The sequence below is a fragment of the Oncorhynchus kisutch genome, linkage group LG11 (assembly GCF_002021735.2).
Source record: "Oncorhynchus kisutch isolate 150728-3 linkage group LG11, Okis_V2, whole genome shotgun sequence".
Lineage (NCBI taxonomy): Eukaryota > Metazoa > Chordata > Actinopteri > Salmoniformes > Salmonidae > Oncorhynchus > Oncorhynchus kisutch.
The window spans coordinates 23,134,951-23,151,522 of NC_034184.2; the positions used below are offsets into that span (position 1 = coordinate 23,134,951).

The window sequence follows — 16,572 nt, forward strand, 5'->3', positions numbered from 1 at the left end:
CGTCCTTCAGATTTTCCTTGCATTTAATCGCCGTCAATGGAAGTAATGTATCAAATTAGAAGCCCTTTTACGATCTGGTGCATAAACAACAACATTTCCTTTCAATCAACGGGCTCCACTCAAAATGTTTGCATTCAGAATGAAACGTTCCCTGCCCCCAATACAATAGGAAATGTCACCCACACAATGCTTTGTTTTCTTTTTCTATGCAGAACATATTTAGTACTACATTTTTCAATGGCAAAATCACAGCATTCTTTCTAAGTCTGCTGACGCAGGCTATCCGTCGATCAGGAAAGCAGCTTTTGTCTGGTCTACTGGCAAGACTTTCCTCTACTACTTGGTCCTGACATCTGCTACCAGAATTAAAAGGCTGTCTGTGATCTAGTTTTTTTTTTTTTCCTACCTCTGATCGGCACCTGTGATGTTGGCCTTGAGCTAAGAGTGGCTAATACAGGACCTGATGACCCACAGACGACTGGGCTAGACGGGCACCGCAACCCCTCTCTCTCGCTGGTCTGCTAAATCAGCGTTCCTCCTTATCAGCAATTAATGTTTTATTTATAACGAACTTTTCATTACATCTCTGTGCTATGGTGAAGGCATTAAAAATAAAATGGGAACATGGAACAAGATAGGAAAGTCTACAGGAAGGCAATTGTATAGAGGTGCATGTGCTTTATTTCCATGATATTGATCTGTATTTATTTCACAGTACCTACCACCGCAGCTTTAAGTGATAAGGACGCCAGGCCTCGATACGTGTTTAGCTTAGTCTGGATGAGGATATCGCAGGTGACATAACAAACTGGCTGCATATCTGTGCTTTCATAGAGCAAAAATAAAATATTGAATATGGAGTCATTGGTGGATGAAATGGTTAATTCCATGCAGCTTGTTGATTGCATTACTGCCATGGTAGAGTGAGATAGTTGACTTGCCCTTTTGCCTGCATATGTTAATGTATCTTCCTCTAGCTATCGGCCAAGTCCTACCCCCTGTGCATGAGGCAGCTCCACCGGGGGTTGAGGGACAGCCACCACCTCCGTCACGGCGGGCGCATGCAGTACGGACTGTTCCTCAAGGGCATCGGCCTCACTCTGGACCAGGCCCTGCAGTTCTGGAGGTCCGAGTTCGTCAAGGGCAAAGTGGACGCTGACAAGGTAACCTTGGACTTGATTTGAGATTGATTTCAAATTAATTCGATTTTATTTATTTATTGCGTGTAAAACTGCTCCAGCCAGAGACAACAGTACATGCATAAAATTGAGGTGATCCTCTCGGGTGCGTAACAATATGTTGAGCCTATTGCCAGTCCAATTTCTCAACTAGTAATATTTTGAGGTAGGAAGGAAATGAATCGTACATGGATAATAAACACAATGTATTCACAAAGAAAAGCTCAAGTTACTCGGATTGGTTGTATGGCCTAAATGTCCTCATACTTTATAGTTGTATTGATGAAAGAGTTCTGCCCTTCCTCCAGGATCTTAATTCTAGAATTGTCAGCGAATGCACCTCCTGTTATGATTCTGTCTTACTTCATGTCTACGGTACATTCAACAACAAAATGACTGTCCTCAGCTGAACTAGTCTCTCTTGGTTTCCACTTCTCATTCTGCATCTGAACTGTTCTTTCCAATTGATCCTCAATCACCAGAACCCTGATGAGGTTCCCATCTACCTTAGGGGAGGTGTTTTGAAAGCTGATACATTTGAATATAATCCTCTGTCAAGAGAATTGAGCGCTCACTCAAGCTGTTCCACTGTAAATTCCTTTATCGTTCAAGTGGAATTTCACCTCAGGCTCAGCTGGAGAATAACACCACCCACTTCCCAATTTTTCGCCCACTCAAGTCTTGGACACTCGATGTCTGCTGTATCTCTGGCTGTTAAAGTGAAACTCACCCCGATAGTGCATCCCTTAGTTAGGTCAAGTGTGCTGATCTTTCTGTTTTCTAGTGGTATACATCCATGGCGGTAATGTTAGTGGCTAGTGTATTTCAGGCAGTACGGTTAGTGTGTTGTTGACTAGCTGATTGCACGTACCTGTTATGTGAGCAGTTATGGTGGGTAAACGAATGAAATGAAGCAGCAGTTTTAGAAACTTTGTAATTATAGAATGAAAAAATAATGTTTTGAGGGAGTTGGCGCACTCTTTTCTTTAGACCCCCATTTTCAGCAGGACAGCGAATTCATACCAGGGGTGAAGGATAGGCTTTCTAATCTGCATTAATGATATGTGTATGAGGTTTCTGCAAGTGTTATTCCCAGGCAGGATACATAGGCTAGAATGTATCAACAGCACATACGTAACAGTTATGCTGCAGGAGCAGACATATTCATTTACGGGAACCTTTTTGTACATGTATATTTGTACTTGAATTTTCAGTTGAGCTTGAATAATTTATGGATTAAGAAAACCAACATGATTTGGTGAAAGAAAACCAATAGCATACTTCTGGAAGGTTATGTTTTTTTCTTTGTGAGCTGTGTTATCTTGCAAATGAGAAGAATATACCACAAGATGAATAATGTATGCTTTTAAAGTGCTTTGACTGCAGCAATCGTATTGATCAATGGAGGGCTAAAAATACAGGTGTTACATTGTGACAATACAAGGACAGGTGGGGAAGGGATAAGATGTGTGTTTATACACTTCCAGTCATGTAAAATGAAGAAGAAACACAATGGTTCTCTTTCTGCAGATACTGCTTTTTCGTTGATTGTTTAAAATTGTGTGCAATTTTCAGTGACAACACCGCAGAGAAAATGGGTGCCTTTGCCACTTTTTCTTTGTGAGAGCAAAAATTAAGATCTAGCTGAGTAATTTTGGGACAAGATGTGTTTTGAAGCACCACTTTACAAAAATGTCCTCAATAAGGAAGACAAATGTCCACAGATTACTGTAGTTTCACAATATTAACTGACATGCAACACAAGCAGATAGATTCAAACATGGTCTTAGAAATTGGAATTGTCTTACAGGTTTTAATCAGAATTAGACACCATACATTTACATTGATGTACGCCTACTTGATATGAGTTAGACTAGCTAATCATGGAAATTAACATTTTTAGTTTTATGTACATTCGAGTTTCACTTTGTGGTCAATGTCCACCCAGTAACACCATTTAACTGACGCTTGAATTTCTACACTCACTTTCACCCTGCAGTGTATACTTACTGAGCTGCCCTTCGATTTTCACAAGTTGGGCGGGAAAAGTCATGTGAAATAAGTCAATACTGTATATTTTGACATATAAATGTACATTGATTTTTAGTAGCACTCTGCTCAAACACCTGAAATTAAATTATTTCTGTGAACACTTCTCCCTGCACACTTCTCAACTTTCTGACTGACTTAGGCATCCAGTAGATTAGGGTCATTATGAGACACCTTCAAGACTGGCCTTTTCCACTGAGACTTCAGCAGTACAGCGTGACGAACAAAACATTCGCCTTGCTGTACTGGTTTCTATGGAGGCACGCCACAGTTCAGAGTTGCTTTGACTTCACTACTGCGAAGCCACTTTCACACACACTCTCAAAAGCAATGAGGGTGTCCTTTTCCCATTCCTCCAGTTTCACTTCCTCCTCCTCCACATCCCCCATCCTACAGTAGCCTCGCACCATTTGTCCTGTTTAAGCGGCTCCCAGCCCAGGCGGGCGGACAGATTCTCTGCCGGTCATGGAACGCCACTCCTCAAAGTGACCTATTTTCAGGGTGGCTGGGTCCCCTCTGTCTGCCCTCTCAGGTGGAACCTGGACTGCGGCACACACAAAGCCCAGGCCTTTGTCCCGTGGTGGAGGAGGCAGCGGAGATGCAGGCTGGTGCCAGGCAGGTCGCGGCTCTCCCAGTGATGTATGTGCCGTTTGTGGCAGGCTGCATAAAGCCTCCCCATTTAGCATGTGGCTGAGAAGATTGGAGCCAGCGAGGCTGAAACGGGGCCTTGGCTGCCAGAGGTACCTAATGTTACAGAACAGGGAGGAAGAAAATTATGGAAGCGAACGTGATCGCCATTGATTTCTGGGTTTCTCCGGAAGGTATTCATTTGGATGACTACTCTCTTTGGTTCTGCTGTTTTGCAGTCATGATGACTCTGGGTACTTGGCTATGATTTCCCACAGTAGCCCTTTACACTCATACCCGTTTATGACTTGAACATGGCAGATTTGGACACCGATAAGCACCTAAATTGGAACGCAGTGGCTGTACACTAACATGCTATACATGTCGTCAGAGCTGAGGGTCGCCGCTTCACCGCCCTGTATTTTGTTTTGACTGACAGCCGGTCTGAACTTGAGCGCCGCATGTGCAACAAGAACTTGCCCCCACCCCTGCTCATAATTGGGCAACCTTTGCACATTTCTTTTGTTTCCTGAGTGTGGGAAATGCTGTAAATTACGAGGACTCAATGTATTTTGGAAGATGATCCAGTACATTGAGATTAATAATAAATACCGCTTTGACGTCATACAAGCCAAACACCTGTGAGTCCAAATGTGTCATTTACATTTCCATATCATAAAACTCATGTCATATACAGTGTCAACATTTATGATCACAATGTTTAATGTACAGAAACAAGATGACATGGCTTATACCCTGGGTTATCCTGAACACAAGGAGATAATGTTTGTTGTACAGTTACAAGATGACATGGCTTATACCCTGGGTTATCCTGAACACAAGGAGCTGATGTTTGTTGTACTGTGAACACAGTTTGCAGTGAACCACACAGCTGAATGCACTTGCCTTGTGAAAGCCTAACACTGTAAGATTGTATTTTGCTAGTCATTTTGGCAATAGAACAAGCTTTCAAATGATGCCCGCCTGACCCAGATTGCGATTTTATAATGTACCGGTTTTGGATTGCGTAAACAACCGTGATTGTGTAAAGGCGGGGAAGCAGGGTTGTGTTCCAATCAAAACAACTACAAGTGTGCTTGCTGTAGTTCCTCAACGGCACAGCTAGCAGAGCAACAAAAAAACACCTTATAGGTGAAGACTCTTCTTTGAGTCATAAAAGTGGAATTACTTAGGAACTGTGCACACTTTGGAGAGGTGCATGTCCACTTGGAAACACCGGTTAGACCTCTCACTCAAACCCTTGTAATTGTTTTGTCTCGTGTTGCTCCTACCCAATATTTTCCAAGAATGTTCTTACCATGTTACTGAATGTGTCCAGAGTATTTTCAGATTTTGTTAGCAATAAATGTGGCAAAGTACATGTAAAATGAACATGAAATCAAGTGTAATGTTCGGATTCATTCTATTCAGGTGAACTGTTGTCCTCACCTTTAGTCTAACCTTTTAATTGCTACCATGGTTATGCATGTACTTTCCATGTTTATTTTGTAAGAAACATTTCAATTTAGCCCTATTCATATAGGCAAATTCCCACAATGTAAGAGGTTAAGTGAAGGTAAATAATTTGTCATCAAACACTCAAATATGTCCACCGCAAGTACGGTGTTGCATTAGTAAAAGCAGTCCCAAGCTGATGTGCGATTAGGAGAAACAGCCGGAATCAGCTCAGACGTGCCGACTCGTGATGAACCAATGTGTGTAAGTTCCATTATTGATTAAGTTCCATATGAAGCTGATTTGGTGTAAATAAATAATGTCCAGAAGCTCATTGGCCCTCTCCCAGCTCCTTCTCAGCCCTCTGCATGCTCCTGTAACATGACTACGTCCTCAGAAAACCCTCATCAATATTGCACTGTCTCGCGCCTCTGCACTCTGACCGCATACGCTCCATATCAATAGCCTGGACCATGTCAACCTTTTCTTCTCTGTGGTTGGAGGCCAGGGGGCCGGCAGGGCAGAACAGACCAGGTCTCTACTGCTGCTAAGCGGACAACATTTGTGTTGATGGAGCGTGGACAATGTGAGGTGCGTCAGGGTGAAACTCATTAGACTGGCTCGCTGGCGGACCGACCTGCAGAGGAGCTAATCCTCCTGACTGGCCATGCAGGGACACGCCATATCTACATTAGTGATTCCTATTTCCTTTCCGAATCGCATTCCATCTAAAGATGAAAGCAGCAAGTCTGGACCAAGGTGCTGCCGGTCTTTATAAAATAAAAAAAAATAAAAACACAAAAAACCATTTACAGTCTAGCAGGTGTTGGCAGCTTGTGCAGCAGCTGCGTGTCGGAGCATCTTTTATAGCGCCTGCGGGTGTAATGAGCCTATAAACAGGCATATGGACCTGTGGAGTTGTACTGTTGACCTCGAGAAGCTGAAACCAACACCGATATTATGTTGGATGAATAAAAAAATAAAAAACCTGCTACATATGTAGTCAGAGTAAAAATGCGTATCATAAATCCATAGGACTTATTTTCTTAGTTCCTGCTCACCTGAAGTAGACTCAAGTTACTTTGCCGACACCTCCCAAATGAAATATTCTTCAGTTATACAGTCACTAGTGAAAGTCTACACACCCCTTGCACAATTATCACATTATGCTGCCTTAAAATGAAATCTAAAAAGGGAATAAATATGTTTTTTCCTACAAATCTAAAAAAAAACTATTCAACATTTCACTCTGCAGTCAAATATGGTAAAATATAAGGATTTATTTCCAATAAACTTTGATTTGCTTTTCGAAGTTAAATCATTTTTAGAAATCCCCCTCCCATGCACATTTTATATCTAGAATTCGAATTGTTTTCCTAATGATGTACACAACCTACTCCACATTTCCAAAGTGAAAGAATTAGATACCATTTTCCAAATTAATACAAAAGAAAAAACCATGTTGCCTTGATTGGATATGTCTTCACACCCCAGAGTTAATAGTTGGTGGAAGCACCTTTGGCAGCCATTACAGCTGTGAATCATTTTGAATAAGATTCTACCAACAACTAATTCTTCTTTCACTTTGGAAGTGTGGAGTAGGTTGTGTACTACATCTGTAGGGGGAAAAATCAAATGTAATAAATGTTATGATGTCATTTTAAGGCAGCAAAATGTGGAGACAGTGCAAGGGGTGTGTAGCCCCACTAGGCACTGTAATTGGAATTCACAAGATGTGTTTGTTTGGTTTTCTCTGAATCATTCACAGGAAGTGTAATGAAATTGGTTTGAAAAGAGATGAGCATAGATTATCAATTGGTATGCAACTCCAGGCTAGACCCTAATGACTTTTTATTACTGTAAAACTTTTATTCCACACGTTTTTTCTTTTTGAGTTTGTGTAGTGAATTTAGTCTTGCGTTTGCTCATGGACAGATGGCTTGATAGATGGGCAAACAACAATGGATTGTTTCAGGAAATTTCAGAGCTGCTGTTATCAAAGCTTTTCAACATTGACAGTCTTTTTTTTTTTTTCTCTTCTACCAATGTAAACTTTAAAAACACATGCATCACTAGGCTTTGTTCTGCGGAGCTGTAAGTGCTGAGGGGTGCTTTTGAAGGATGACCACTGAGACAGAGGGCTGAGGAGGCAGAAGCAGCTCCCTGTACAGCCAGCCTAAGGAGTCCACCAGGAGAAAGGGGATAACTAGTCAGTTGCACCACTGAATGCATTCAGCCGAAATGTGTCTTTCGCATTTAACCCAACCCCTCTTCAGGATTCTTAATATTCTCCACTGGTATGCAGCAACAGCCCAGCACAGCCAGATTCTGCCTAAGTTACTGTTGCTGCCTGCCGCAGTGTATCCTGGGAAGGTCTCCAGACTTCAGTCTAAGCCTGATGGGATGTTTGAGAGCTAGGCTACGTGTAGGAATTTCACTCCCAACAGTTTAGCCTCATTGATCAGCCCCTACTGTCTTTCTCTGATCATGTAAATGGTCAGACCGCGTCTAATTGAGAAGCATTTCACATTTTCCGACATCGCTCTTTGTATAAAGATGATAATTCATGCCTATTGCAGTGTAAAATTGTGTAGGCCCAATACTTGGAATGCAAATCCTGATATTATGTTCACTTATGCATAGAGCCGTAAGAGTGGTTGGTTGTTCTGTGCCAATTAGGGGCAAGATATTCTACCACTACTGTGCAGAATAGCTGTGCTAAATAGTTGGGTAGTCCTCTCAATCTTACCCTCTATTTTTCTACTGTCTACCAAGGTCTACTTTACTGTGTATTTTGATCTGTTACCTTCAGGCAGTAAGCGGTGTATAATTTATGGTAAAAACGCTGTCCCCTTGCCAATGTCAAAAAAAGGCATGTGGTGTTCAACAAGCGCAGGATCGGCCCAGAGATAATAGGCTCAGACCGGTAGTATAGTATCACCATTCATCCACACACCTGCGCGCACATACACGCGACACACACACACACACTTGCAAAGCAGCTGCTGGTTTAATTAGAGCACTCCCCTTCTCCTGAGACATCACAGTCCACAGCACCAACGAGGCCTCCTCCATCAAGCAGCTCTACCTGGCTGCCCTAGACGCTGTTTACTCAACAAAACCCACCTGCGCCTCCATGACTTCCCACCACTAATTGACAGCGAGAGGAGACACTCAAGGGTGGCAGGGTGTAAAGTGGGTGGGACTCACTGCTTCTAGATCTGTGAAGGTTTCAAGCAGGTTTGAACGCTGAAGAAATGTGCCCTTGACTGAAGTAGCTGCTTTACTTGGGTTGCTCCAGTGGGAAAGTAATTCTGTGTCCAATGTTAAATCTATTTATGCAGCAATATCGAAAGAGTTGGTCTTATTTGATCAGAGTCCAATTATTTTACTCGTGGCTGTCAAGGGCACATCATCTCTAAAGTAGCATCCTCTTCTCGTTGTCTCCTTTCCTTCATCGCCACTAATCTGAAAACACAATGGGTGAAAGTGATATGGTCAAAGCCTATCAGGCATCATGAAAACTATAACTCTTACACTGCCTTCATTTGTCTCATAACATCTGATTTAACAATGTTTATCTGCAATGTAATGCGCTCAAAAGTTCCAAAAATGTCAGTTGGGTTTTGAAACATTTTTGCATATTTATCACCCCGATGATCTTTCAAAAGTTAAGACTTGGATTAGAAAACATTTTGTGCATTGTTTTGCAAGACTAATAACTTTGAGGACAATGGGTAACACAGACCTTGCTTGTTTTTATTTGTACTTCTTAAAGGTAGACTTAGCGAAATGAAGTTGCCACAAGCAACACCGCAGATATGGAGATGAGCGAGATGCAACACTTCGCTCTCAGTCACACACAGTATCTGGGCATGTGCACGGATTCGATTCACGCTGTTACAGCGTGGTATTCACGGAACCAAAATAGCAGAGAAGTTGAGCCTTGCGCTTCAAATCATATTTTATTTGTCACATAAACATGGTTAGCAGGTGTTAATGTGAGTGTAACGAAATGCTTGTGCTTCTAGTTCCAACAATGCAGTAATAATCAACGAGTAATCTAACCTAACAATTTCACAACAACTACCTTCTACACACAAGTGTAAAGGCATGAAGAATATGTACATAAAACTATATGAATGAGTGATGGTACAGAACGGCATAGGCAAGATGCAGTAGATGGTATCGGGTACAGTATATACATATGAGATGAGTAATGTAGGGTATGTAAACATATAAAACTGGCATTGTTTAAAGTGGCTAGTGATACATGTATTACATCTGTAAATGTTTGTGAGTGCTTTTGGTGACAAGCCAAATTTCTTCAGCCTCCTGAGTTTGAAGAGGTGCTGCTGCGCCTTCTTCACCACACTGTCTGTGTGGGTGCACCAATTCAGTTGGTCCGTGATATGTACGCCAAGGAACTTAAAACTTACTACCCTCTCCACTACTGTCCCGTCGATGTGGATAGGGGGGTGCTCACTCTGCTGTTTCCTGAAGTCTACGATCATCTCCTTTCTTTTGTTGACGTTGAGTGTGAGGTTATTTTCCTGACACCACACTCCGAGGGCCCTCATCTCCTCCCTGTAGGCCGTCTCGTCGTTGTTGGTATTCAAGCCACTGTAGTGTCGTCTGCAAACTTGATGATTGAGTTGGAGGCGTGCATGACCACGCAGTCGTGGGTGAACAGGGAGTACAGGAGAGGGCTCAGAACGCACCCTTGTGGGGCCCCAGTGTTGAGGATCAGCAGGGTGGAGATGTTGGTACCTACCCTCTCCACCTGGGGGTGGCCCGTCGGGAAGTCCAGTACCCAGTTGCACAGGGGGGGGTCGAGACCCAGGGTCTCGAGCTTGATGACGAGTTTGGAGGGTACTATGGCGTTAAATGCTGAGCTGTAGTCGATGAACAGCATTCTCACATAGGTATTCCTCTTGTCCAGATGGGTTAGGGCAGTGTGCAGTGTGGTTGCGATTGCAACGTCTGTGGACCTATTGGGGCGGTAGGCAAATTGGAGTGGGTCTAGGGTGTGCGTCGTTCTTTTGGTTCACCGGCTGGGATCCGATCCATTGTCCTGGGTGGTGGGCAAAACAGAGGATCCGCTTCGGGAGAGTCGTATTCCTGATTGTAATGATGGTGAGTTGACGTTGCTCTTATATCCAATAGTTCCTCCCGACTGTATGTAATAAAACCTAAGATTTACCTGGGGAACCAATGTAAGAAATAACACGTTAAAAAAAAAATGTTACTGCATCGTTTCCTAGGAACGCGAAGTGAGGCGGCCATCTCTGTCGGCGCCGGAAGTCAAACGCTCTTAGTTGTTGCGAAAATGTACCCATTATGCTCTTTACGTTCTGCATCTACGTCATGTCACTGAGTCTACCTTTAAAGTTGTGGTTGAGAGTGAGAAATTAACACATGAAATCAATTTGAGCCATCAGGAGGGGGTACTTGCTAGCAGTTAATGCTGTTGATTTTTAGGCCTGGATTAGCCAATACACTGTACTAATTGGATATGTTAACAGTTCCAGGCATTTATATTTTTTCACCTACAAAATGTGTTTATTCTGCATTTGTGTGATGAGCAGTAGAACAAACATTGTTTTGGCTTATGTCAGTGTGCTTGCTTGTCATTTTATAGGATTTTGTTTCTGCTTTGTTCCAACCTCCATGTTGAGTACCTGCGTTACAGTGTCTTGCAAAAGTATATCGACCCCTTGTATTTCTTCACATTTTGTGTTAAAGTGGGATTAAAATGGATTTAAGTGTTTTCTACACAAAATACTATCGTTGCAGAAGTATTCAGTGACTATATTGGCTCATGTTTTTAAACGGTTACAGAGTTCAATGTCTGTGATGGGAGAGAACTGAGGATTGATCAACAACATTGTAGAGTGAAAATAATACAAATATTCCAAAACATGCAACAAGGTACTAAAGTAATACTTAAGTTTTGTTAAACACAACACATAACTGAGTAACTGGCTCCTTATTTTTAAGCATGGTGGTGGCTGCATTATGGTATGGGTATACTTGTCATCAGCAAATACTGGAGTTTTCCAGGATAAAAAGAGATGAGAAGGAGCTAAGCACAGGCAAAATCCTAGAGCAGGGTTTCTTGAACGATGCTTTGGGACCCAAAGTGAGCCCTAAATATGTGAGAGGTGGGTCACGAGTTATGAGTAAACATTTAGAATCATACACTATTTCTTCTTAATTTGGGTCATTCAAGGGCAGTACCATTTCACATTTGGGTCTCGAGCTTAAAAGTCTTAAGAACCTCTGTCCTAGAGGAAAACCTGCTTTACACTAGACACTGGGAGAGGAATTCAACTTAAATCCTAATTTTTAAATAAAAAATAAAACATTGCAGAGTATTTTGTGTAGATTGTTGACAAACAAATGACAATTAAATTCATGTTAATCTCACTAGGGACCTAGGAGTCTGAATTATTTTGCAAGGCTCTATGCAGTTGAAGTCAGAAGTATACATCCACTTAGGTTGGAGTCATTAAAATTAGTTTGTAAACCACTCCACAAATTACTTGTTAACAAAACTATAGTTTTGGCAAGTCTGTTAGGACATCTACTTTGTGCATGACACAAGTAATGTTTCCAGCAATTGTTTACAGACAGATTATTTCACTTATCATTCACTGTATCACAATTCCAGTGGGTCAGAAGTTTACATACACTAAATTGACTATGCCTTGAAACAGCTTGGAAAATTCCAGAAAATTATGTCATGGCTTTAGAAGCTTCTGATAGGCTAATTTACATCATTTGAGTCAATTGGAGGTGTACCTGTGGATGTATTTCAAGGCCTACCTTCAAACTCAGTGCCTCTTTGCCTGACATCATGGGACAATCAAAATAAATCAACTCAGAAAAACAATTGTAGACCTCCACAAGTTTGGTTTATCCTCGCAGCTGTCATACCGCTCAGGAAGGAGATGCGTTCTGTCTCCTAGAGATGAACGTACTTTGGTGCGAAAAGTCCAAATCAATCACAGAAAAACAGCAAAGGACTTTGTGAAGGTGCTGGAGGAAACGGGTACAAAAGTATCTATCCACAGTAAAACGAGTCCTATATCAACATAACTGGAAAGGCCGCTCAGCAAGGAAGAAGTCACTGCTCCAAAACCTCCATAAAAAAGCCAGACTATGGTTTGCAACTGCACATGTGGACATAGATCGTACTTTTTGGAGAAATGTCCTTTGGTCTGATGAAGCAAATATAGAACTGTTTGGTCATAATGACCATCGTTATGTTTGGAGGAAAAGGGGGAGGCTTGTGAGCCGAAGAACACCATCCCAACTGTAAAGCACGGGGGTAGCAACATCATGTTGTGGGTGTGCTTTGCTGCAGGAGGGACTGGTGCACTTCACAAAATAGATGACATCATGAGGTAGGAACATTTTGTGTATATAATGAAGCTACTTCTCAAGACATCAGTCAGGAAGTTAAAGCTTGGTCGCAAATGGGTCTTCCAAATGGACAATGACCCCAAGCATACTTCCAAAGTTGTGGCAAAATGGCTTAAGGACAACAAAGTCAAGGTATTGGAGTGGCCATCACATCAATCCAATAGAAAATGTTTGGGTAGACCTGAAAAGGTGTGTGTGAGCAAGGAGGCCTACAAACCTGACTCAGTTATACCAGCTCTGTCAGGAGGAATGGGCCAAAATTCACCCAACTTATTGTGGGAGGCTTGTGGAAGTTTACCCTAAATGTTTGGTCCAAGTTAAACTATTTTTAAATGCAATGCTACCAAATACGAATTTATTGTATGTAAACTTCTGACCCTCTGGGAATATGATGAAAGAAATAAAAGGTTAAATAAATTATTCTCGACTATTATTCTGGAATTTCAAATTCTTAAAATAAAGTGGTGATCCTAACTGAACTAAGACAGGGAACTCTGGGTCTTCCTTACCTGTGACGGTCCTCCTGAGAGCCAGTTTCATCATAGCGCTTGATGGTTTTTGCGACTGCACTTGAAACTTTCAAAGTTCTTAATGTTCCCGGATTTACTGACCTTCATATTTTAAAGTAATGATGGAATGTTGTTTCTCTTTGCTTATTTGAGCTGTTCGTGCCATAATATGGACTTAGGTCTTTTACCACAGGGCTGTCTGCTGTCACAACATTCCCCTACCTTGTCACAACACAACTGATTGGCTCAAACACATTAAGAAATAAAGAAATTCCACAAATTAACTTTCAACAAGGCACACCTGTTAATTTAAATGCATTTGAGGTGACTACCTCATGAAGTTGGTCGAGAGTGCCAAGAGTTTGCAAAGCTGTCATCAAGGCAAAGGTTTGCTACTTTGAAGAATCTCACATATAACATATATTTTGATTTAACACTTTATTGGTTACTACATGATTCCATTTGTGTTATTTCATAGTTTTGATGTATTCACTACTCATCTACAATGTAGAAAATAGTAAGAATAAAGAAAAACCCTTGAATTAGTTGGTGTGTCCAAACTTTTTTAACTAGTTCTGTATACCCATGCATGACAGGTAGGCGATCCCGTTCAACTGGTGGCCCATAGTAAATAAACGCTAGTGTTTGCTAAAATATAAATATGCTCGATCTTATGGTATTTAGATGTAGGTATTTGTTTATTTTCATTATCCTACACTGAGACCAGAAACTCCTATTATAGCAGTTCTATTTGTTTTTCCCTCCACTCCTCCTCATGACTCGGTCCTCCATATAGCACTTCGTTTTTCTGTAGTTTAATAGTTTCTCATTCACTGCCCTTGATTGAAACCGGGTAATTAGGTAATTGACCCAGGAACATTGAGTGTCTGGCAAATCTGTACGTGAGTGGCTGCATGCTAAACCCTTCCAAACTATTTAAATGCTCCTTGAAGGTGCTACAGGTTTTTATTATTCAAGTCACTCCCAGGATGTAATCTCTGTTTCCATCTAGTTCTATGCTTAATGCCTCTGCCGAAGCATTAGTCTTTGGAGCGCTCTCGCTTTTGCTGTCTGCTCTTGATACATTTCACACAGCCAGACAAAGGTGGAAGAGCTGTGCTCTGTTCGCACCCTGACACTGAAAGAAAAGGCTTTCTGTATTGAAAAAAACAAAGCTTCTGAACATACATGGCGATTGCTTAGACTTCTGCCGTAAAGTCCACTTATGGGCTTGGACTCTCTGAAGAAACCTTTCTGAAGCTGGATTAAAATTGTATGGATTTTAAGGAGACTTTACATATTAATATATCCAATATCCTCTGTGCTTTCCACCTAAATCCAGAGCCAGTCTATAGCCTACAGTTCCCAAAATGTTAGACTACATGTATTTGTCATCCATATAGGCAGGAAGTGCCTAACAATTATGTAGCATGTATGTAGCTTGTATCCTCAAGCTATTTACCCAACCCACTAATATAATGGTCTCTGAAGGCTGCATGTTTCTTAACCGCAATAGCAGACAAATGTGTATTTTAGGAAGATCCATGATGCATTGTGGAGTCCCTCATTTACAATGTTGCCCCGAGTTTGCACCCTTTATTTGACAAGGTGTTCTTAGTCATAAGGCTTGTAGAGGTGATTTAAAATGAAACATGCTTTAATGGCATTACACATCAAATGGATTAGTCCTAGTGCCACATCAGTCACAATGGACTGTCTCTGAGGAGCCACGGCAAGGCTTGTGTACACACACACACACCTCTTATCCTTTCTACTCTGACATCATTGCCAATGTGTGTTGGACTGGAGATGTTAGCAGGCTGTACAGTAGGCCCACAGGGCAGACGCTGCATTATCCAACAGCCGTGTCAACATGCTTTACCTCCTCTCACTCTGGCTGCTTTCTGTAGTTTTCACACAGCCTCTTCCAAAACCCTCAGTAGAAATGAAGGACTGTTTGGGGTTAAATGAAGTAGTACCGGCTGCACGCTAATATGGCTTGTATGGTTTTTTTCTTTCTCAATTTTTCCACATTGAAACCAACTTCTTAGGATCTGTTACCTCTTGGGATGTGTTTGATAAAGCTTTGAAATGAGAGCTTCATCGTTTTCCTGCATGTTGCTTTTGTTGTTTTTGGTAGGTGTGCAAAACAGAATCTGAATGCTTTGAGGAATTTTTGGTATTGAAATAAATTGGGAAATGGCAAAATGTCTCCATTGTGATTCATTATTGGATTAGCTAGCTTTTCAGTTACGGGTTACAGTTTAGCGTCAGATATGCCTTGCATCAATCTCACTTCAACTAGCCTACATATTGCTGTCAAACATTGGAAAGAATAGCAGCTCTCAGGTTTTGAATTTACATTCTGTAAGGGAGCGCACACCGCACCGAATGTCGATCTGCCAGTTGTTCACCGTTCATTTGGCGCCACGTGTTTTTAAAAATATATATCATTTAGGGACCACCCGCCCGTGGGTGTCTTACTGCCGATATTTTCACGAGGTTGTACATGTAGAATCAGTTTGGACTCTGTTTGAAAATTATGTTTGGCACTCTTCATAGATGCAATTGCAAAGAACAAGAGGGTGCTGCCAATTTATTCCAGCTGGAATTTAAGATCAGTGATGGAAAAACAACGATCTTCCTCCAATGAGCATTTGCATACATTACTTTGGAAACAGTTGACATTAATACAGCAATTACTGTTATAAAAGAAGTGGGGTGCACAGTGGCTCCGTGTGTGGCAGTCTTTCAGCGGAGCACTGAATTGCTGGCACTTCTGACACTCAATAGCTACGCCACTGTGTAATTAGACTAGCTTTATCTAACAAATGTCATTGTTGTCCTTGGAGCTCGGCTCCTTGTGAGTGGCTCTGACTGGATGGACCAGTAGGCATCCGGAAACAGTGGTCTTTCAATCAAAGTTACCAACTTTACAGTTTGTGTGATTTCGTAGATGTACTTGTCAAAAAAAGATGAAGTCCTTCCCTTAACTATCTGTTCTCGAGGTCCTAAGTTTTTAGTGTCAAACTCTCCGTGCTCACTGTCACTTATTAATATGCATGAATAGCAGTAACACAGGAAACTTTTACACAAATGTCAAAGCACCGACCAAAGCGCTCATAGAACAATTTTAATACAGTAGGCTGTGATCTTTAAACTGGAAATGGCTTCCTAAATCCTTAGGAGCACCATATAATTAATATATGATTGGTGAGTAGTTTTTATCGCTCCTGAGATTGCCACGATGCAGCTGCTCACCTTGTCAAGTCCAGGGGTTTTATTGCAACTGTAATGGATTATGATGAGTACCATCGTGATTAATG

General features: G+C 41.6%; 1 protein-coding gene across 1 annotated transcript in view; it reads left to right on the forward strand.

Moving 5' to 3' along the window:
- prim2 (DNA primase subunit 2) overlaps positions 1 to 16,572 on the forward strand; it is a 104,827-nt gene that overhangs the window by 67,615 nt on the left and 20,640 nt on the right. Inside the window, exon 10 of the mRNA XM_020495456.2 lies at positions 978 to 1,163. Coding sequence (XP_020351045.1) covers positions 978 to 1,163 — 186 coding nt within the window. The remainder of the gene's footprint in view (positions 1 to 977; positions 1,164 to 16,572) is intronic.